This window comes from Hippichthys cyanospilos, chromosome 5 (genome assembly GCF_059441005.1).
Source record: "Hippichthys cyanospilos isolate Australia breed blue-spotted pipefish chromosome 5, RoL_Hcya_1.0, whole genome shotgun sequence".
Classification (NCBI taxonomy): Eukaryota; Metazoa; Chordata; class Actinopteri; order Syngnathiformes; family Syngnathidae; genus Hippichthys; species Hippichthys cyanospilos.
Genome location: NC_142373.1, coordinates 5791808 through 5815768, shown reverse-complemented (window position 1 = coordinate 5815768; position 23961 = coordinate 5791808). Strand labels below are relative to the sequence as shown.

The 23961-nt window shown below is 38.3% G+C and overlaps 1 protein-coding gene across 1 annotated transcript in view; it reads right to left on the bottom strand.

The window, feature by feature from the left end:
• clasp1a (cytoplasmic linker associated protein 1a) overlaps positions 1 to 23961 on the bottom strand; it is a 100637-nt gene that overhangs the window by 41884 nt on the left and 34792 nt on the right. Inside the window, exons 21-28 of the mRNA XM_088414221.1 lie at positions 23420 to 23527; positions 22132 to 22158; positions 17503 to 17673; positions 15756 to 15860; positions 13324 to 13383; positions 7608 to 7726; positions 7356 to 7379; positions 3447 to 3691 (exon numbers count right to left, since the gene is read on the bottom strand). Of these exons, the coding sequence (XP_088270347.1) occupies positions 3447 to 3691; positions 7356 to 7379; positions 7608 to 7726; positions 13324 to 13383; positions 15756 to 15860; positions 17503 to 17673; positions 22132 to 22158; positions 23420 to 23527 (859 nt within the window). The remainder of the gene's footprint in view (positions 1 to 3446; positions 3692 to 7355; positions 7380 to 7607; positions 7727 to 13323; positions 13384 to 15755; positions 15861 to 17502; positions 17674 to 22131; positions 22159 to 23419; positions 23528 to 23961) is intronic.

Sequence of the window (23961 nt, the reverse complement as noted above, 5' to 3'; positions counted from 1 at the left end):
ATTAGGTAAGCATTAGTCAAGGGTGTCAGCAACTCTCTATAAAAAAAAAAACATATTTGATGAGAATGTTATTATTATTATTATTTTAAAAGATGAGAATTTTCGCCCATGGCAGTGAAAGAGTTAAATATGTGCAATGTTAGCCCTAGCTAATGTCAATTTTATGTTTGTTCATTCTACGGCAGGGGTGGGCAACTCCAGCCCTTGAGGGCCGGTGTCCTGCATGTTTTCCAGTTTTCTCTCCCTAACACACCTGATTTAAACCATTAATTAGCTCATCAACAAGCTCTGCTGGAGCTTGAGAATAATCCTAATCATTTGATTCAGGTGTGTTTGAGAGAGAAAACAGGAAAACATGCAGGACACCGGCCCCCACGGCCTGGAGTTGCCCACCCCTGTCTACAGTGTGAACTGTTGGTTGAAAGTGTGGATGCAGCGTGTGAAGTTAAAAAATGCAAGACCATTGTAAAAATCAGTGCAAAGAACACATGTCTCTCTGTGGATAAGCCGGCATATTAATCAATTATAAAAACACATCAAAAACTGTAACAAATATATATTAGATTGACCAGCCCAAGTAACAAAGGGGAAACATTGGGACATTTGAACGAGCTCTGGTGTCTTGCATGGTGTTGCATTTTTATACGTCAACAATTTTGGCCTTTCGTATCCTGAATTTTTCTTAGTAACAGGAGACAATATTTTTCCAAATAAAATTAACACAAAGAAAAAGTATTAAATAATTGTTCATATTTTTACATACAGTGTGAAACCTGGGCCCGTTTGGATTAACGGAGCACTGATAATCAGGGCAGAAATCTAAGAAAGACGAAGACAATGTTCTTCCTCAACAGCTCTCTCGAAACTTTTAAGGTTTTATAGCAGTTAGGCTTGAGGTGTCCAAACTTTTTGCAAAGTGGGCCAGATTTGGTGTGTTAAAAATGTAAGGGGGGGGGGGGGGGGGGGCAACCTTGGCAGGCAATGAATTTAAATACATTTCAGCGAGCCGTTCTGTGTTTAACATTTGTTTTTTATTTTCATTTCAGCTATCTTAAGCATGTGTTTTGGTTAATTTAAAACATGCATATCAAAAATGAATTGATGTTAAATATTGAAATTGAATATTCACTTAACCACTATTTTAACACTAAATTTTGTAACAGTTGAACAGAAGTAATTGTACTCTTGGGTACAAATTATATTCAAAACATAAAAAAATATCTCACCATGGCAGTTTATTATTTATAGAATTTTTTAAACACAATAACAGAGAAATGAAAAAGTAATAGTCATTTCATCAAGTGCAGGGCTCATTTAAAATATGAAATGAGTAACTATAAAAAAAAAGAAGAAAAGTTTTCAGACTTATCGTAAATGAAAAATGACTTGTCCGCATGAGTGTGATGGGTGAAACTGAGATCTGGAGTGCAGGACAAAAGCAAGGTTTGGCTATGGCAGTAGTATGGATGCGCAAGATGCCTTGTAAGTGAGATTCCGATAGCCGTGTCCTCACACGGCTCTAATTTAAGTTCATATCCAAGAATGTCTTCTCACACAAATACGTCGAATCGAACAAGCTTAGCATTTTCTTACCAAATGCTCGAATCTCTCACAGTAGGGCTGCGGGCCGGTGTAACACACACAACCAATACAAGTATATTTCCCACAATGCAACCATGCCATGCCGGGGCGGGAGGTAACTTCATTTCATTACTCATCAGAAGTCAATAGCTACCATGACAGGAAAAGTCAACTTTCATAAAAAATAGCTAAATTGAAGGTGAACACTAGAACCGGGGGTTTCAACCAAGGTGGGGGTTGGATTACATTTTCATGGCTGTTCAGAGAAGCCATATCACAATGCGAGTTTGCTGTAAAGGCCAGTTTTATTGTTCCGGAAGAGAATGCTAAATCTAATGGAATTTAGAGGGTGATGCAATCAAAAACCTTATGCTCAAATTTTGAGGCCGTTTGCCCAGATGAAAGATAACTAACATGAACTTGAGTACAGCGTATCTATTCACCTCATATTCCCAGGCTGTGGATGGGAGCATGGCACCTCTGACGTCTTACATCCTATATATGGCACAATGACAGGACATAATATGTATGGAGGTGTCACGATCCCAACCCAAGGTCTCCAGGGGGAACCAAAGCACTGAGTAGTGTGTGGTAAGCCAGTGGGCCCCAACCACCGGTATCAGTCCGTTTCTGGTGAGAGTTGGACTCTGCCAAGGCTGCCCTTTGTCAGATTCTGTTCAATATCTTTATGGACAGAATTTTTAGGCGCAGCTGAAGCATTGAGGGATCCGGTTTGGAGGTCTCAGCATTGCATCTCTGCTATTTGGAGATGTGGTGCTGTTGACGTCTTCAAGCTGTGACCTCCAACTCTCACTGGAGCGGTTCGCAGACAAGTGTGAAGCGACTGGGATGAAGAGCAGCACCTCCAAATCTGAGACCATGGTCCTCAATCAGAAAAGTATGGAATTGCCTCACTGGATTGGGGATGAAGTCCTCCTCCAAGTGGAGGAGTTTAAGGGGTGGGATGGAATGGGACGAGTGAGGGTGGGATGGACTGGGAGATCAGCGTCTGCTGTGCTGTGGACCCTGTACTGGTCTGTTGTAGTAAAGGAAGAGATGAGCCAAAAGGCGAAGCTCTCAATTTACCGGTTGATCTACGTTTCTGCCCTCATCTATGGTCACAAGCAGTGGGTAGTGACCGAAAGAACGAGAACCCTAATACAAGCTGCTAAAATGATTTTCCACCGCAGGGTGTCCAGGCTCTCCCTTAACGATAGAGTGAGAAGCTTGGTCATCTAGAAGGGGCTCAGTTTTGAGCCATTGCTCATCCACATTGAGAGGAGCCAGTTGAGGTGTTTCGGCCATCTGGTTAGGATGTCTCTCGGACACCTCCCTGATGAAATGCTCCGGGCAGGTCCAGGCTCTCCCTTAACGTTAGAGTGAGAAGCTTGGTCATCCAGGAGGGGCTCAGTTTTGAGCCATTGCTCATCCACATTGAGAGGAGCCAGTTGAGGTGTTTCGGCCATCTGGTTAGGATGTCTCTCGGGCACCTCCCTGGTAAAATGCTCCGTACATGTCCCACCCGAAGAAGGCCCAGGGAACAACCCAGGTCACGCTCGAGAGACTATATCGCTTGGCTTGATGAAGTGGCTGGGGAGAGGGAAGTCTGGGCTTCCCGCCTCAAGCTGCTAACCCCCGCAACCCAATCCCAGATAAAGTGGAAGAAAACGGATGGATGGATGGAGGGGCAAAGCTATGTACTGATAGAGATACCATTTGAAGAAAAAAAAAGAATACATGTTTCTATAGGAAAATGAGCATATTCTTTCAGGATGTTATTACTGCAGTTCATTTAAAAACAAACAAACAAAAAAAAACCGCTATGATTTAAAAAAAAAAAAAAAAAATCACATCTTAAAGCCTACCTCAATATTCTTTGACCCTTAAGGAGATTCTGTAATCCTAGAAGGCCCTCCTTCCGCTCTGACCAATTAGAGCTGGCACAGTGGTTCAGGACCTCCGCCACATCCTCAGTCTGGCGAAGGTAATTAGGGATGGCGCCATTTCTTGAGCCATAAGAGCGCTCTGAGCAGGCACTGGACGCATCGCTGTTGGCATCATCATCAGAGTATATGCCTGGTGATTCGTACCTCCGCCTTATTGGCTTCCTCTAAAGGAATTTAAAAAAGAGAGGGACAGGGGAGCTAATGTAACATTTTAATACTGTTAATCTAGCTCTGCATGTAAAACAAACTGACACATGAACAGAGCCAATTACTACTCACATCAGGTGGCCATTATGGCTAATTATGGCATTCTCTGTTTTTCTGAGTCAATATGCTTTTATTAATGATTAACTTCATAATTCATATGCAGCCGTTTTGCAATCCACACATTTGAAACAAAACAATTTACTGTATTTTCTGGTGAAACATCAAAAGCCAGGCAGGGTTAAGCAGTGCTTTTGTCTTAGCAAGTATCATGACTACAAATACAGTGTGTTAGAGTCAAATTCAGTCAAGAACTTTTGAACACATGATATGAACGGAAAATTTTAAATTAAAGGTGTGCAGTAATATAGGGACAAAATAATTATGACACATGTAGCATACATGTACACATTTTGGATGCGTTATTCATGTAGCAAATTAAAAAAAAATGAAAATACACATGGACAACATTGTTACTCTTCCATTATGAAAGAAAACCCTTGAAAATGTCCATACAAAGAGACAGAATATTTATCTTGGAATATACAGTAACTACTGGATTGAGACAGAGACAAAACCAAGACTTTAGGAGGTCAAGAATGAGGCAGGAGCAAAATTGCACATATCAAAGGAACCACTCTCCCTGCAAAATTATTTCCAGTGAAGTATTTTTCAAGGCTATATGTTTTTGCGAATCAGTGACTTAATTTGACGAGCAATTTTCTAATTTTGTGGAGCTTTTATCATATTTTTAACAGGTTATTCCCAGGGACTTGAAGAAAGGATTTTCATTAAACAATAATATGACGTTATGAACGATTGTTTCTTATTTATTTACTCGACAGTTCTTTTTTTTTTTTTTAAATCCACAAAGTGTATCGCAGCAAAATTTACATTCTTGTCTAGAAGCAAAATGAAATTGTTGAAAACAAACAAACAACAACAAAAACAATGATAAGAATAATAAAGATACCACAGTGCTTTCCATATACAGGTTTTAGAGCGAGGTACGACGAAACATTTCTATTTTAGTTCCAAGTTGGTTGGTAATTATATTCAGTGGCTCAATGGTAGAGTTGTATTCTCCCAACTATGAGGTTGCGGGTTCGATCCCCCACCTATAGGGATCATGTTGAAGTGTCCTTGAGCAAGACACTTTACCCCCATTTGCTCCTGATGCTTCCTCATCAGTAGGTAAATGTTGTCGGTGAGGTGTCCGCCCTTTGAGTACCTAAGGTAGAAAAGTGCTGTATATACTGTATACATTTACAGATTCTCAGTCATTGCATAAACTTCTCAATAAAATGGTACGCATTTGCTAAATCTTGATACCCAGGAAGACGAATATTTAATTTATACTACAGTTATTTTCAAGGTGACGTACTATTTACAGTAATTTTATGTTTAAAAAGATAATGCCTGAGATATAAAATTATGGAGATGAAATACATTGCTTTCAATACAAAAAAGAAACAAATACCATTAATGATATTATAAATAATTTATAGTACTTTTAAGCTTATGGGCAACAACTCTTTACTAACACACGATGTACTGAGCATGAGTTTTCTTTTCAAGAGACCAACATTTATGAATTAATCTGCTATTTTGCTGTTGGTTGCTCTCCGTATGAACATAGTTCCAGCCAGATGTCTGTGAAAGTAAAGTTGATAACACAAGCACCGAATTATGCCAAGATAGTCACAATCAATCTTAAAGTAGCTTAGCAAATTGCATGACTTCTGATCACTCACCAAGAGATCGTGAGGAACGATAGAAAAATGTTACTTAGTTACTGCCACTGAGACACTGACTGGTTAGGAGCAATCCAAAAAATTAACAACAACCCCGAGCAAAAATGATGGAATTACCAGTCTCAGAGAATGTTCAAACAGTTTAATTTTGTCGAAAAAAAAAAAAAAAGGAGATGACAGACATGACACAAAACTAGTCATTTCAAATGGCAACTTTCTGGCTTTAAGAAACACTAAAAGAAATAAAGAAAAAAGATGTGGTAGTCAGTAACAGCTATTTTATTAGACAAACCAGAAGGAAAAAAATATGGTATCTTTCACCATACAATCTCATGAGGAATAATTTTTCACTTGAACGCTCTTTTGTAATGACCATAAAGCCCCTCTAATGTCTAATAATAATACGTACAAGGGAGTGTCAGATTTGCACTTACCCCAGTGAAATTATGTCACTATAATAGCCCCGACTGACTAGCTGTTTAAAGGGTTTATGGCTCTCAGTGAGCCCCACTCGCATTAACGAGAAGGTGAAGGGTAACCAGACTCTATTTAAGCCAGTGTTAAAGAGATGTGTTTCGGTTCTAACCACCTCAGATGTCAATCTAGATTTAAGGTAGATTCAGCCCTTGTCAGGTAGACAATAGAAATGACACTAAACGCTATCCATCCATCTTCTGTAACTGCTAATCCTCACATTATTTTCATTTTGGCTCTTTTTCTCATACATCTGTTGCAACTTGGAATCACGGAATAGGTTTTATTTGTCCTCAGGAGGACCAAACCAATGTATTTTTAATTACTATTTGCCGGAATAACAACTATGGGTTAAAGAATGAGAACACCGATTTAAGGAGTGGCATTGTTCTTTCACAAATTAAGGTAAAAATAGGTATATGTAAAAATAAAAATTGACGAAAATTGAACTAGACCGAGTTTTACCTTATTTATTTTGAAATGGCAAAGCAATATTTCTAAGTTAAAAATAATTAAGGAAAATACTATATAAAAAGACATAAAAAACATAAATACTGTAGTATCATTTACTTTCGAGATTTAGATTTCTTGAGAAAGCCCCATTTATTAATTCTGTGAGCACTCATGCTGCAGCACAAGGTTTAATGGCTTGGGTTGCCAAATCAAATCGTCTTTGTCCACCTACAAATAAAAGCTTGTTCAACGGGTGTTTCGACAAATTTTGTCTTAGAAGTATAATACTCTTGAACACAAATTAACAGTCATTCAAACATTTCATGTGTATACAGTACACACATGAGGCAAATAGTCCAAAAATAAACTTCAGCTTGTATTTTGGTGCATCATCCACCACTAGATGTGGAGGAGGCAGCAAGCACATGAATAAGAAAGTACAAAACCTGCATTTGACATTTCTCATTGACAAAAGCAGTATTGGCCTGGTTTCAAACAATATGTTCAAGGCAGGGCAAGACTAAGTAAAGATGCCTTTGATTCCAAGCCCAAGATTGATCTTGAAAATCACAACACTCGTGTGAATGATGCCATTTCTAGACTGCAGGTGTCAATTTAGCAACCAGCTGCCAAACACACCTCATTTTCCTGTCTGTAAACATGAAAGTGATACCATGTGCAAAACAACAAAACAAAACAAAAAAAAACACTATTTTGTCTCCTCTGTACAAAAGGACATGCTCTAAAATTTCTGTGTTGTCTCTTGGTAAATTTCGGTCTCATCAATTTTACTTTAAATTAATTCAGGGGACATTGTGGGTTTTGCTTTTGATAACAGAAGAGTGCCAACACTTCTGAAGCTATGGTGCATATTTCTAATCTTCATTTGTGCATGAGGGTATAGATATACATATACAGTGTTCAATTCAATTCAAGTGACTACCTTATTCCTGGAGTCTCCTAAAAGCTGACATAACAACAATACAGAAAAGAGGAGCGGAAAGAAGTTTAAAGAACAAGAAAACTGACAATAAAAAGAGGATTTCAAGAGTTACAGTATTTTGAAATTACACTAAATGATATGCATTGTTTTAACTTATTGGTCGTAATCATAATAAGTACCTACAGTTATACTGTCTCTTTAACATGTACATAGAATAATATGGCAAAAACATATATATTCTTGTTAACTTACCAGAGCATCAGCAACTGCTGCCTCAACCTCCGTACCAGTGTTGAGTATCCTCATAGCGTTGACTGATGCGGAGATTCTAGCTTGCTGTATCAAACCATAACGCTCTATAGATGAGTTGGCTGTTGGAGAAGGGGAATGAAATTAATCTAGCACAATTGGAACATGTAACATGATTAAGAATTAGATTTTTTTTAATGTACCATAAGTATGGGAACAGTAAGGCCAAATACTTATGTTTACTGCAGACTAAGTTGAGACTAAGTTTAAAATGAAATCATTTCATCTTTTCTTTCCAGGTGTTGACATCAGCATATGACATAACTTAGAAGAAAGAATTATGTACTATATTTGTAAGAAAGCAACAGTTTTAGTTGACGCAAACGTTCGGACAAAAGCACTTGATCAGATGAATAGCAGATGTGTTTAAACTAGTGCTATCGAAAGAAGCAATTTTTTTACACGGTCTCTTTAAACTTTTTTTTTTTTTTAAATAAGCAAAGTTCAAATGCCCCTTATTTTGGCCGACCCCATTTATAGTTCCGGAGTTCTGGTTGTGATGCATCAGAGATTTTTGTCCGAATTATCATTAAGAACTGCACTGCACTGCTGACAATTGACAAAACTAGTTATAAGAAGATATAGTTATAATGGAGGCACCATTTACTGGGGAAGCTAAATCCTTGGAGGCTGTCTAGTACTTTGCAGAGGTGGGCAACTTAAATTTTTTTGCTGGTCCGACATTCATTATTCGTTAGTGTCCCGCCACCTTTCCGTCATTGTCAATTATTTTTTTCAAGCCCGACGGAATTGTAATCGTCGGACTGTCAGTCTATCGTTGTATTTTATTTTTTTTATACTTAAAGTTAATATTATGTCTCTGGTTCTACAGTTACATTGCAATTGAAACACAACACAGTAATACAAGTGTAACACGAAAACAAAGCCAGCAAAGGGGTTTAACGCCTAGGCTATATTACACCATCATGTTTATTATCCCACATCTGAGGGAATGCAGGGGACAAAAGTGCAATTAGCAATTGTGTCCAATGGATGGAATTATCATGCTTGACATGACACTCAAATGGTGGATGTCGGTTATCAATTATAACTGCCTGTGCTACAACTATATAAGATGGTTAAATTAACATTTGTCTCAATTTCATCTGTCATATACACTACAAGTAAAGCAAAAATATTGCCGAGGTTGAATTCACTGATAAACAACAACAAAAAGTGTCAAATAGGGAAGTATAAAACTTCTTTCTTGAATTTCCTGGCCAAGAGGCAATCAGAGAAATAATGCAAATTTGTTCTGAAATGCATTGGTTACTTGAAAAAATGACCCCCTGTAGTGGAAACGTATCCCAGAATGCACTTATCAGCAAGAAAACTGAAACCAGGACTAAGAGAATAACTACAAATAATTATCCAGTAAAGTTAAGTGTGTTATACTTGTGAATGACAAACAGTAAATTGAACAGACCCAGTTTAATCACACAACTGAACTTATTTCTCCAATGCTTGGTGGTGCTGTAAAGTGACTATTGACACATTGATTGCAGGCTAATTAGCATTTTGTACCATAACACATTGGTGCACATAACTGGTATGCAGGTACGCATGCACGACATAAATCACTGATAGGTAATGTCCTGTGCTTTAGTGCGCTCATTTGCATAACTACAAATTTTCATCCAAGATGTTCCATGGTTTAAATGTGACGCATGATTTACCGCTCCTATCCCCAGATCATTTTCAGCCATCCTTTATTCGACATATATGAAAAGATCATGTGAATGCAGTGCAAAATATTGCTAATGTAAGAGTTGGATTGAAAGGAGGTGTCCTGAGTGACGACGTGAGTGGAGAAGCAAGCACTTGGCTGTTTCTTGTTGGGTTATCCGCGCCCAAAGACAGTAAACGACTAACTAATTTTCTTCCATGGTGGAGGCGGAAGACATACAAGTGCTGTGTTTCCTTCCCATCTAACGAAAGTGTTTGGACCCGCACGACACGCTACACTAGCAAACAAGCTGCTCATACCTGTCAACTCCCTGTCAACCCTGGGGTGTTACATATACTGTATGTATATAATCTTACATAGAATTTGTAATGTGTGCAAGGTAAAAACAAAACATGGCATTCAGAACTTTAGCAATTTATTCTTCTAATTTTAAAGCATTATTATCTTGAAAGTAATCTTTGTTAAAGGCAAGGTTAGCTTAGCCGTCTTCGTGTTTCTTGATTATCTCCAGCTTAGTTTCCATATAAATCATCTTCTTACTTCTCTTTTTAACATCATGAGCAATCTTGGGACCCATGGCTCACCCATTCAAGTTTGAATTAAGCAGTAAAATGCACAATAAATATTTATTTTAAGCACTCAAACGCAATACAGTCCGTAGCATGCCACCATTTTGACAGTGACGCCGATACAATAGCAGACCAGTATCTGACTGACACGTTGTCGCACAGGCAGGACCAGAAAACAAGAGCAACTACCGAAAAACGCCTGAAGATGGAAAAAACAACGCAAATACAGGCAACCCCTAGGGTGTGTGTGGACCATCAGTCCTTCTCTGCTGGCCTACCAGAACCTGACATAATTATCATAAATAAAATAAGATATAATAATTAGAATAACTATAATGAAAGTCAACTTCATTTTAAATTAGACTAAATATATATATTATATATGTATATATTTTACTTTTTTTTTTTTCTTGTGTCATATCCATTTTGGTTACGCTCCTCCTTGTGTTGTAGTTTTAAGTTGGGGTTTTCAGCCAATTAGAATTCAGCAGGCTGTATGTAATCTGCCTGCTCCTTGATGCGCTCGGGCATTCACTTCAGCAGTTGCGGGCTTTTGCACAAGCACAGACGGATTTGTGAGTGGCCCGTTTAACTTAATAGACAGCTGTAATAGCCAATCGAGTCATAAGATCCCCATCTAGAGGCCTCACGTTGAATGTGACGTGAATGGCTACACGGTGTTGACTTTGGCTGATTGCTTTAGAGGGGGAGCATAGCTATTAGCTAACCTGCCGCGATTTGGCCATATTTCTCACTGGGCTACCAGGGGCGTGAGCTATCCCTGGAAAATAGTTCTGCAGGGAATGCCTTTTGTTTGCAAAGGATCAATTTGGTGAGCTACACTGGATTTGCAAACTTCTATTGTTTAACCAAGGCAGCAACGAGACACCAAAGCATGGCTGGTCACACACACTACGGTGCTTTTAAAAACTTCTTCAGACACCCGAGTGGATATACGCGTACAGTATTGTACCTCTCAGTACGAAGGTAAAGAGAGTTCCTCATTGTGCTACCGTGCTTTTAAAAAACTTTTGGGAACACCCAAGTGGATACACTGTACATCTCAGTGCGAGGAGGAAAGCTTGAGCATGAAGAGGGCAAGAAAAATCGGGAGGTATTGAAAAGACTGATCGATTGTTACCGCCGTTTTGGTTTCTTTCTTTATTGTTTCATTTTTATTATGTTTGTGTTATTTTATTTTGTTCATATTCAATTAATAGTAAAGAAATAAAATGATATTCTTCTCATATGAAACTGCGATTTGTAATTTGGACTTTATAAAATTCTAGGATAATTAATTTAAACTATTATTAATTTATATATATATATATATATATATATATATATATATATATATATATATATATATATATATATATATATATATATATTGTGGCATCACAAGGGGACGTGTAGTAGAGGGCCGCTACTTCCCCTTCTGTGCACCAATGCCACACCCCAAAATGGCCGAGATGCCGAGGACTCCAATGCCCAGCATGCCTCACGGCCTCAACAGGTGTACTGTAGCTGATCAAGTAATGGGATAAAAGCCGACTTGGCTGATTGAAGCGAGAGACTGGGCTGCTGAGGCCGAGAGACGTGAAGCAAGAGACTGCCACCAAAGACAAAGCCAGAGAGTTGTGAGAACAGGTTTTATTTGGACTTTGACCGTTTTTGAACTGCTTTAGGTTGTACTTTGTGCGCCAGTTTTGGAAACCCGTGAACAGACTTTATTTCAAGTTTTTGCCTTGTTGATCATATATCTTTCCTGCTTTCGTTTGTACTTTGTAAAGAGAATAGTTTTGAACTCTCAGAGCCAACCTGATTTTGATTGCTGTCTTTTGACCACCTGTTTTGATATTGTTTCTTTGAACTTTGAGTGACAAAATAAACATTTTATTGAGAACATCTGACCTCTGTGACCCCATCTGCCCTGTCACACCCCACGCGACCCCACAATATATAATCTCCATCCATTTTCTAGAGACGCTTATCCCCACAGGGGTCGCAGGCTTGCTGGCGCCTATCTCAGCTGGCTTTGGGCAGTAGGCAGGGGACACATGTACATACATATATATAAATAAATACAAGTAGAAGCCGTATAATCCAACTTGTCATTTTATCAACTTTCCCAAATTCTATCGAAAAATATGGAAAACGAATAAATACATGCAATAATTCGTGCAAAAGAAAATGCAAAAAAAAAAGCATCTACACCCTGATTTTCTCAAACAGATGAAGCGCCAACAAATAAACCATAGATTAAAAAATATAAAAAAATACATCCCAAACTAAAACGAATATCAGAATTAAGACAATAAAAGACAACAATGTATGAAAACTTTCTTTGCTTTTTTTTTTTTTTGGTTTCAAACTTATAAACTGTTGCCTGAAAGGGCTTCTCCTTGTTGCGGTCCCTTCTGAAAGTTTTTTACTTTCCCCAGATGGGCTTTTTTTTTAGTTTTTTCTTCTTGTTCTGGGACCTTTGTTCAGGGGATGCTGTTGTGTAGCAGTGATGTTCTGTGTCATGCAATCTGTGATTTCTCTTCACCTGTGAATCCCTTTGCGATTTTGTGACTCAGGGCTATAAAAATAAACTTGACTTGATTTGAAAAATTCTGCATAGGATCTGTTGAAAAACTAAAACATCACCACAATAGCTATTTATGTTAGAATAAATGTACATAATTTATCCCATATTTACTCTTATTGTATTGCAAATAATTTAATTAGCAGTATAACCTTGTTTGACCTATGGAAGAGAAAGTTGTCAGTGGAAGCAGCGAGCTAGCAAAGGAGGACCCGTTACCTGACAACAGAACAGAATGGTCTGTGAATGGCCGTGATGTTCTTGGAGAAGAAGATAGTGTTCACTGTATGAACTGATAACTTGATAACTGATACTGTAGCAGGGACACACACACGCTCACACACACACCACTATCGCTTGATGACTGTCATGTTTACCGCCGTGAGTGCTCCCCAAAACCTTTAGGGAGGCGACATTTTGTAACTAGGGCAACTAATAAAAGGGGGCTCGACAAGATGTGTGGTCAAAGCGGTAGGAGATATGCAAGTGCCAACACATTTCTGTTCGTTCTTGTGACAAAAAGGATCTAAGGTTGTGTCTTCCTTCCTTGTGTGATGTTTAATCTAGGACTTCGATTGTACCAATATACAAACTGCTGTTCTAAACGTGTACAACTAATAGATCTGTTTTATCTTTAACTTTTCTGTTAAAAATTGAAGAAGAATAAAAAAAAAATCTCCAAATTATGTCCTGTATGCAACTACCACAAAGCATGCAAGTACAACAAACAACAGGTGTGAGACAAGCTTTTAGGAAGGGGGGGGGGGGGGGGGGGGGTAATGTAATGCTGGTACATCTATTCATGCAGATCACCTGACTGGCCATGGGGCTCAGCTGTGAGAGCACTGGTTGAACGGGAGTGGCGTCGGGAAGCTGCAGGGTACAGGAGAAGTGGGCAATATGTGCACAGAGGGATTAATCATATATTTTGATTTAAAAGAAAATCAAATAAGTAATTTCTAGTTTGTGATCATAAAACTGCTCTAAAAAAAGCAGCTAATACCAGTATTGGCTGCCACTGCAACTGAGATACCTTGAAATCTATTGACATATCAGCCTGATAAGGGTACTTGGTATTTGTACTTGCCCATCGCTAGTATTTAGCAATGCTTGCTGATTTTTTTTTCCAAATACTGTATATAATTTTACATTGTATCTAAATTCGGACCTACATAACAAAACCAACTGATGGAATGTGACAATAAAAACGATCTATAAAAAAGTAACTGTTAGAGACAAAATTAGCTACCTACAGTAGCTGTCTCACATTACCTCAATTTCTTTGAGAGTGTATAAATATAATTTAAATAGGTGATGCATTTACACAAAATCAGGCTTATATTTCCAAAAATGAAAATTGAAATGTTATTTTCTAACTCTACTCCTAATTACATTTAAAATGGACAAGGTTACAGTGATAGATATCGCCAACAAATTAAATTTGGTGAAAAAAAATTAGGATTTGGCCTCAACCCCAAAACAACTTTCGCATTAAGCTTGCCAAAGTTCACTTGTTTTTTGGTTGTTAACCCTGTTTGTGTGTGTGTGTGTCTGTGTGTAAGGGGTGTGTGTGTGTGTCTTTTACATCAAATTATTGCAATGGGAAATTTGTTTTAGGATTTTTATGTCAATTTAAAGATGATTTGCCATTTGGTGTGGCCTACCTATGACAATAATGTTTTATCATGGATATTTAATCCCAAATGAAATTGGCCACATAAAGACCAGAACATTTTGCTCAGATTTTGATGACGCAACAAACTTTTGTTTTGACTTCATTTTTTTTTCTTCAAAAAAATAGTAGTAGATAAACACTGCAGGATTTGCCAGGCAATATGCGGTGCTTGTATTGTGAAGCAGGGAGACTGCCTTTGCAATGACATGTTTGACCTTTCAAACTTCACTTGATTTACTTTTGAACCCAAATAAATGAGCTCAAAAGTGGAAATATGTGGTTTTAACTCTACTATGTCACAGACTGATTTGTCAGTGGTGTACTAAGTGCTTGGTGTGTCATGAGTAATTAAAGTTGCGTGAATTACGACATTGAAGAGAAATCAAAACATTGCATTATTAACATTACACAATCAGAGTACATGACTAATCAAAATGTGTTTCAAAACTTTTGTTTTAACTTTTACCCAACTTACTATCTCTCTGTGATGGTAGGGGCATGCTCTCATGTAAACAAAGCATTACATCAAAAAAGTAGAAATATACTAGTTAAAGAAAAATCCTGAAACTGACGATTAATTAAGTTTTAGATTATTCAACGACATTCAGATGTCAAAGATGAACTGCTATAAAATAAGGAAAAGCATGAATGCATGTTGGATAAATATACAGCCATGTTGGTATTCCACAGGGCTGTTTATGTATCTGGTTTCTGCTCATCGTCATGCTGGAAGGTCACATCATGGTGCTTTTCACTTTTATTATTCCCTATGTACATTTATAGAAATTATTTGTTATATGACATTCAAGACTAGAAACTATGGGTCATTCAGAGGCAGCTTCACAGGGATACTAGCTAGCTTGCTGGATCAAAAATACCTTAATGATGCACTTCGTCTACTAATGCCTTTATTTTCCTTCACTTTGATTACAATTGGCAACTTTTGGATGCTTGGAAAGGAAAGTCGAGATCTCAAGAGGTTGTTTTTATAGACAATTCCAAAATGTAGATTGCTGTACAAAATTGGCATTTTTGTCACTTATTCAAAACTTAGCTCTGTGATGCCCCAATTTCATGAAAACATATCACATACCATCTGTATTTGGGGTTCATTCAGTTTCATCCTGTACAAATTAAAACAGGCCTGGCCTTTAACATGGGGGATGAAATAGTGAGCAAAGAAAACAGAATCCATGGCAATAGCTCTATTGTTTGTGAGTATTGATGCCCCCTTCCATGACATGACTCAATAAGGGTTTGTATGCTTCCAGACATATAACATCAGTTAACAGTTTTAATAACATTCAAAACAAGTTCTTGTTATCCTCCTCATTCCCGATTTATTTTCTCGAACAAAAGAATCCACCTTAAGGCGTGCAGAGAGAATGGACCCACACAGTTTAAGACCGTGCATACAGTTTACAACTAGGAGTATGTTTTTGACCACATACAAACTCATAAAAAACATGTGGCATTTTATGAAAGATCTTTTTTTTTTTTTTCTGTTGGGGCGATATGGGCTGGAACAGCTATTCTTGGATAGCTAGTTGCTACGCAGATACTTACTTACCCAAAGGAGTAAAGCCACGAGCAGGGCTGGTATCACGGCTGCTCTCACGACTAGTGTCGCGACTGCAACCCTGACTCATACTGGGGCGGGGTATGCGGCTCCGTGCTAGCGTGCAGTAGGGGAGAGCAGCAGGGAGAAAAGTTTTTTTTATCACACAAGCTGGCTGTGAGGACAACAATTTAGGTGGAAGCATCAGGAGGCATTCAGAGGAATGTTAGACAGGCGACAAGGGGAAATTGTATCAATACTTTCACATATTTTAAAAATTCTGGTGCGCACATACACATGAACAAACATTCCTGGGAGAGGTGTGGTTCTACTTCACAGATTTCACAAGGGATTTTCCCATTAACTGCAAAAAAAATGTTTAATTCCACAGTAGTCCACAGTAGTCAGACGTTCAAGATTTTCTCCAGAGAAGTATAAAAATGTATCATCAGCAAATAATGCTTTCTTAAGATTCTTCAAGACCCTGCAAATGTCATAAATATATCACATAAACAATACAGGACCAAACACAGAGCCTTGGGGGACCCCTATGGAATTATATTTGTGCCACAATTGTGAATGAGCAAAAAAAGATTAGAGAAGAGTTTGAGGGCGCAACGATGGATTTGGAGCACAGAAAACAAAGTTGCTTGCTCAAAATTCCTTTTTGCTCGCTCGCAATACCCCTCCCTCGTTCAACATCTCGCTCGTGATAGCCCACCCTTCCTCGCTCAACATGTGCCACAACTTGAGTGCGCAGAAGAGACACAACTCAAGCGACCGAGAGCTAGATGTTGAGGGAGCGAGCTCTAGATGTTAAGAGAGGGAGGGAGGGCTATCGCAAGTGAGAGCGAGATGTTGAGTGAGGGAGGGCTGCGATCAAAATGTATTGTCACTCGCTCAAACTCGTATCATTGCGCACTCAATACTTTTTTCTGTGCTCAAAATCTATTTGTGCTCGCTCAAAAATGTTTTCTGTGCTCAAAATGTATTTTTGCTCGCGATGGTGGCACAAATATAACGCCATAGATCCTGTGTGTTATCTTTATCTGGGATTATGATGACCATAGCATTTGTAGAACATAACTAAGCAGCAAACTCCACCCCTTTTTACCTGTATCGGGGTGAGTCATTTCGCCACTTGCTGTTGACTGAGCCTAACCCGGGGATTCCACATAATTCTGAGAACCCTAAGCAACTGTGATGTTATTTTCAGTCAATAGCGAGTGATAAAAAGGATGACGCAGAGAAGTAAAAAAAAAATGATAGATTTGCTGCTTAATTCTGTGTTTAGAATATTGGCGCTGAATTGGACATATTGGGAATATGATTTTTTGGTTGACTTCCTCTCTAACATTAAGAGGTTGTAGTTTGGACAAATACGAGCAAAAAAAAGTTCAATCAAATTCCAAAGTGGGTTAAAATAAGAACATTTGCTATGGGATAAACATAGCAAATGTATATTTTGACACCCAACACCCTCCTAATCGAGTAATTGTATAAAAGACAATATGGCGGGAATATTTTTCAATTTGTCTGCAGTATTGAAATTTAATTTGCCCGAACATTTTCAATTAATAAAATCACCCAAAAGCCCCTCAGTAAAGGGTGAACCCTCTTACCAATCTAAGCATTGTTGGTCAACATGTATAACAAATGTATTTGCTTCATAAGTCTACATTTTGATATTTTTTAACCATATAAGTCATATTGCAGGGCAATTAAGTACTAATTAGGTGGATAAGTGTGCCGAGCATACCTAAGCTCATTCTACTTGGGCTGGTCTCTCGGCTGCACCCTTGGCTGCGAGGGATCCGGATCCTGCTACGTTTGTCAGCTGGTGTGTTGGAGGCAGATGCTGTTGCTCGAAGGATCCGACCATAGCTGCTGTGTCCAAACGGTTTTCCTGGGGAGTTGGAGCGACTCCCAGCTGATGAGAAGTACATGGGCATTAAACTTTGACTTAAAAACAGTATAAACAATGAACATAAAATCAATAAAAAAGCCTAAAAGAAAAACATACTCAGACCTCAAATCAATCAATCAATAGTACTATGCATTAAGTATATTCTCAATAAAAAGAAATGTATCCTGGCAATTACTTCACACAACCACCTATGTGTGAAGGTCATACACAGTGTGTTCTAGTGGTGCAACAAAGACTGGCTATGGTTTAGAAAGTGTCCTGTACCAATGCTATAACTAGTCAAAAAAAAAAAAAGTCATGAAAATAATGTATGCAAAACAGTTTGATGGTGCTGACATTTTTTTTATCGTTAAACTTAATGGGAATAGTTAGGGATTTGGAGTGTTTTTTGTTTGTTTTTTTACATGCTGTTACAAGTTAATAAACATAACAACATGTAAAAATACTCTTCTTTGTATTTGACCAAGGGTAGGAGCTGTGTCCTGGCTCTTTTCAGAGTCCCTCATTTTCATCATACCTGATTCAAATGGATCAGGATCGCCCTCAGACTTTCACAGAGCTTGCTGATGAGATGATTTGAAGGCATTATGGGAAATGTGAACATAAACAACATACAGGGTACAGATCTAAAGGAACTGGACTTCCCTATCACCGTATATCACCGTCTTAAAAATGACTCTTTCAAGAAATTTACAGTGGTGACAAAATCAGAGCAAACTGAATCAAAATCACACTGAAACAAATTGAATCAATCATTCCACTTTAAAATGTACTGTCTTTGAATCAAATTACACACTTTATCCAATCAGCTTCTGTTGGAGAGATGCACACCTCTGACGTATTATTGTGTATTTAAGAAAAACAAACTGAGAACAGAAATTTTTGTAACATAAAATAACCCAATAGTGTTGCATTTACTAAGATAAAACTATCACATTTGAAGGTGAATGCACTCTGTTAGGCCTCAAGTTGTATGGCTTGCTAATTTCCTTAAGAAAAAAATGTTCACGGCGACACCTACATAAATTATATAGTGCTTTAGTACATGTATGCAAGTTCTACTTTGAAAATAAAGGCCTACAATATCTACAGTGGGAGGAAAAAGCTTGAGCACCCCTAAGACTTTCTTAATTTTCTACATAGTGCCATACATGCCAGGGCGGCATGGCTCGGTGGTAAAGTGGTCATCTCCCAGCTGAGAGGCTGTGGGTTCAATCCCCCGACCATCAAGACCATTTCGAAGTGTCCTTAAGCACAGACACTGAATCCTCAGTTGCTCCTGATGCTGCGTCATCAGTAGGTAAATGACTAGTTTGTGTAAAGCGCTTTGGGTACCCAAGGAGGAAAAGTGCTATATAAGTGAAAGTCCATTTACCATTTACCATAAACTGATTGATCTAACAGGCAGGAAAACATTAGAGAAGTCTTGAATTTAATAAGTGGGTGACCCTTCCTCGGTAGCAATAACCTCAAATAAAACTTTCTTATAAAGGCAGGTCGAATATGAACAACGATCATGGCACATTTTTTACCCTTCCCTATTTATAAATGCTGTAGTTCAGCAATAATTGTGGGATGTCATAGTCATACCACAGCATTTCAAATGGGTTGACGCCAGAACTTTGAATGGGTGATTCCAGACAATGAATTTGTGTGTCCAGAAAATATCTTGCCAATAGTGTTCTTTGACAAAATGCAAACCTTCAGCAATGTCTTTTTTAGATAATAAAAACTCTCTACGTATTTTATTCCTGTTGATGCATATTCTTGTTTAATATTTTCATGTAATGCATGATAAATTTGTTAATACACACAGCAGTTTGTGTTGGTGATTTCTGGCAGTTTTCAGCTGACATTCTAGCTCACGGAGGATTCTTCACTAAATTTATTTTCCATTAAACAAATGCTAATTTATCTATGTCAGCCACATATAGCAACAAGCAGAACTATCAAATCCTCTTCCACTAGAAAATAGAAGGTAGGCCTACTTAAATATCCATGTTTGGTAAATCAATTTGCTAAGTGGTGGGCTGTAACATTTTTTTTTTCCAGTAAAATATTTTGAATCGTTTCAATAAAAGCTGGAAAACATTGGACTTGATTGTAACATTGAAAGTTTTATTTTTTGGCAGGCGAGTATTGCCGCAAAGAATAAAGGTGCTGTCGGTGAAAATATTGGCATTGTCAAATCCCAGAAAAGTGAAAGTTCTCTGCAACGCTCTTCTTTCCGGATCTACCGTAAAGTGCACAGCATGCTCGCTCCCCTCCCCTCCCCTCTCCTCGCGCAACAAAAAAGTGGACAAAAAGTAGAACAGCGACAGAAAGCCCCGCGAATGAGCGTAGAGATTCGGCGAAAGATTCAGCGTTCGGTGTGCCCGTAGACAGTCCATACGTTTTGTGATGTGGTTTTCAGAGCAGCCAGCCCCCCACCCCCCCGGTCCGCAGTAAGGACTTCGAGCTCTACTTAGTACAAAAAGGACCCACAAACCGACAAGGAATAGATTCTCTACTTTTTTGTTGCTGAACTAGATGAGCTTGCCTTGACATTCCAACTGTGTGAAGAGAGAAACAAGTTGAGGGCTCCTATTGGTTTGGCGTTATTGGCAAATTCATATTTGATGAGCACTTTATATTTGCCATTTGCCCCCCGTTAAAAATAAGTAGGTCAAGCGTTGATATCTGTCCAGCCCCCCTTCAACAATTAAATTGTGAATTGGTGATTTACTTCCCCTCAACATATGCCGATAAAAATCTCAAGCATTGACCGGTACTTGGTGATAAAAAGGTTGGGGGTCTCTGGTCTAGAAGTAACATAACAGTTTCCTCTCTTATCGGTTAGAGCTGAGGTCCCAAACTGCTGTGCCATGACCCAGTCCCCATCTGTGGATCAAATGGTAACGGGCCACATGGGCCAGCCTCGAAATAAGGAACTTGTCACGGCGTATAAGAGTTGGCTGGTGTTTATGTTGTTTTGCCTCCCTCTTCAAGTGTTTCTGAGTAATTGATTTCAATTTACTTCCGGGCTTTATTATGGTGGGGTGATTTAATCACATGACATCTCCGGCTCACGGGGCAGTGACAACGTCAACTGAACAACAATTTAAAGCCGCTAGAAAGCTCCCAGTGTTCTTGTAAATTTCACTTGCTGTTTGTGCCTACGAAAGCATCTGTTATGAGTTGTGTTTTGATTTTCTTTAATTCAACATGCGTGTTTGTTAGTTCATTTCACTTTGTACTGTATAAACGTTTAGTTTGTTTGTAACAATTTACTCCAGCCTCTTCGTTTCTCTTGAAGACTATTTGCTATCTGTCAAACTGTGTTCTGACGCACACTGAGGTCAGAAAAGAACTATTTCCGTTCTATATATTATCCGTGAATGACAGCTATTTTATTTTGAAAAACCTATTGTTTTAAAAACTGGCTAGATTCTCTCAGATTTGTTTTGGTCACTTGAGCGCCAACATTTCTCTGACAAATAAGTTAAATGAGTAATAGACGCCTTTGGGAAGGGGGAGGCCCTTGGGAAGGGGGGGCCCAGTATAGACAGGTTATGAGCTCCACTAACGGTAAGTTCATATTTTATGTGCACATTATATTCGCCATTTGCCCCCATCGACAATTTAATTGTTAAGTGTTGATATGTCAGCACCCCCTCGACAAAATTGTCAATTGCTGACTAACACTCCGGGAGGCTACGATAAAAATTTCTAGCGTTGTATGGTCAGTTGTGATAAAAAGGTTAGAATCTCCTGTTAGAGTAAGTTTGTTTGAATAGATTCTTTAATTAAACCTGTGATTAAGGTGAAGATCAGATCATATTTTATGCAGAAATTTCGCAGACTTCTTTTTACCATTGTATGCAATGCAATGCTTGGAGCATTGACTCCAAAAGTTCAAAGTTTGCTTTATTGTCAATTCTACCATATGTGCAAGGACAGACAGAGAATTGAAATTACGTGACTCTCTAACCTCAGTGGCAAGTAAAAATGAAATAAAGCTGAGTCACTCAGGAAATGCCAGTAATAATTACCAATTCTTAATTTTTGAAATTTATGAGTGTATCCAATTCATAAAAAAATTAGTATAATGTCCATAAATTCTTCAAAATAAACGGGGTTCATATGATGTAACTCCAGCAACTAATCATTGGACAAACAGAAAATGAAATGAATGAATGCACATAAGTTACTTGTTGACACACACGGGGTATGAACTTTAAGTAGGAATGGAAATGTGACAAATGCTACCAGTTACCAGACAAACTTACATAGAAAAGAAAATTGCCATGCCCAATTTGTATGTTCTGACCAACTTCTGAACATACAAACATTCACAATTAAAGCATGCAACAAAGTGGTGAACTGAAAGTAAAGGGCCTAAAGGATCATGGCATGCAAAGTTGTGTCAGCTTAGGGGGATAGTGCATAAGCCATCCAGTTTATTATTGGATGAAGCCTTACCACGGATGGGATTGGCTGATCTGGATCCTGAATGATGGAAGCAATCGGCAGGACAATTGAAGATCAAGAACGGTCCAAATGAGACATAAAGGAGGATTATGTTTGTTGATTTTATGCAGCATGCATTCCTTTGGCCCTATGAAATCTAGATGCTGTATAGGTTTTAAAAGGACGTTTTGTTTTTGTTTTTTAAGAATGAATTACAAGTGATATTTGCACTATACCCTGATTCTGCTGCTTGTTGACAAATGAAACGTATCCTTAGAAACATCTGACATTCAAGAGTTTATGAGCTAAGCTGTTGAGCAGACAGTGTATTTTAGCTTATGTTTCGCAATTTTTAGTGTTAAGTTATTTTATCATGCAAATGTTTGATTATCAATTTGACTTTTATACCACATTAAAGAAATCATAGGGCACCAAACCTTAAATGACAGTGAATATGGTTCCAATGAGAGAATGTGAAAAATACTATATTTGCAAAACAGAACCATGTCAACAAACATACACAATATATGAGCCATGTATGCAAATACAAACACACACGCACACAGGGTTTTTACTATCATAGAGGGGATATGCCATGACGTAATGCATTTCCTAAACCCCAAGACCTAAACTTAACCATAAGAAATGATTGCCTAATCCTAAACCTTACCCCAGGCATGCCCTTTCCATGTAAGCCTCATCCAGTACGCTTGATTCAAGTCACCATTATTGTTATCAGACTTTTGCAAACCTTGCTTATTACCTGAAAATTTGAATCTGGTGTGTACCAGATGAGGGTTACATGGAAAACAGGCTGGATAGGGGCTCTCGAGGACTGGATTTGGGCACCCTGTTTTACCCTAACCCAGGCATAATTTGAATCACGTGTGTTAAGAGGACAGAAAACTCAAAAATATGCAGGATAGGCTGCCCTCAAGGACAGAGTTTGGACATGTCTGCCCTAACCTCAACCAAAATCTAATTCATACCTATACTCTAAAAGTATAAAATGAAAAGTGTTCTGAACTTGTAGGGTCCCCCAAAAAGGTTCCTAAAAGTGCAAGACGTCCCCACAAAAACAGTAAAAACCAAGATTTGGTCCCCACAATGTAGCAAAAAACAAGTTCATATACACAAACACACACAACACGCACATTTTTTTATCCTGTTGGATATACATATATTGAGCTTAAAAATAGCTAAAACTTCATTATAAAGAGGAAGTGGATCACCATACTTGCACAAATAATGTCAAGACACAGATGACTTTGTGGTAAATTACATTTTTGTGCATACATACGCTGAGACTGAGAAATCACTTTGGCTCGGCTTCGCCCTCTGCTGTCCATCCCTGAAAGACTGGCTCCGCTTGTACTGCCCGAACTTTGTCTTCGGGTACGAACACGACCTGAAGGAGATGGGAAGGTACCAATGTACAGTGGAGAAGAAAAAAATATGTAGAGTGAGCAAATGCCCTTCTGATGGGTAATTAAACCCATCCATCCATTTTCTGTATCCGCTTACCCTCCTTAGCTGGCTTGCTGGTGCCTATCCCCACTGTGGGAAATTAAACCCCTGAACTAAATGTTGTAAACGAGAACAATAGGGAGCCCAAATGAAGGGGATGAACAAAGTCTGAAAAAAATCCAAACCTGAAGACAATCAAACCAGGTTCTTTTGGTTTAAATTAAGACTACCCTGTGTCAATCAACTTGTATTTTTTTTTAACCGTTCATATATTTCAGGGTTATGGAGAGATCGGCAGAAAGACCAGGTACACACAGGAATATAGGTTAACAATTATTTATACTTACATGTATACCAATTAACAAATTTGGAAAC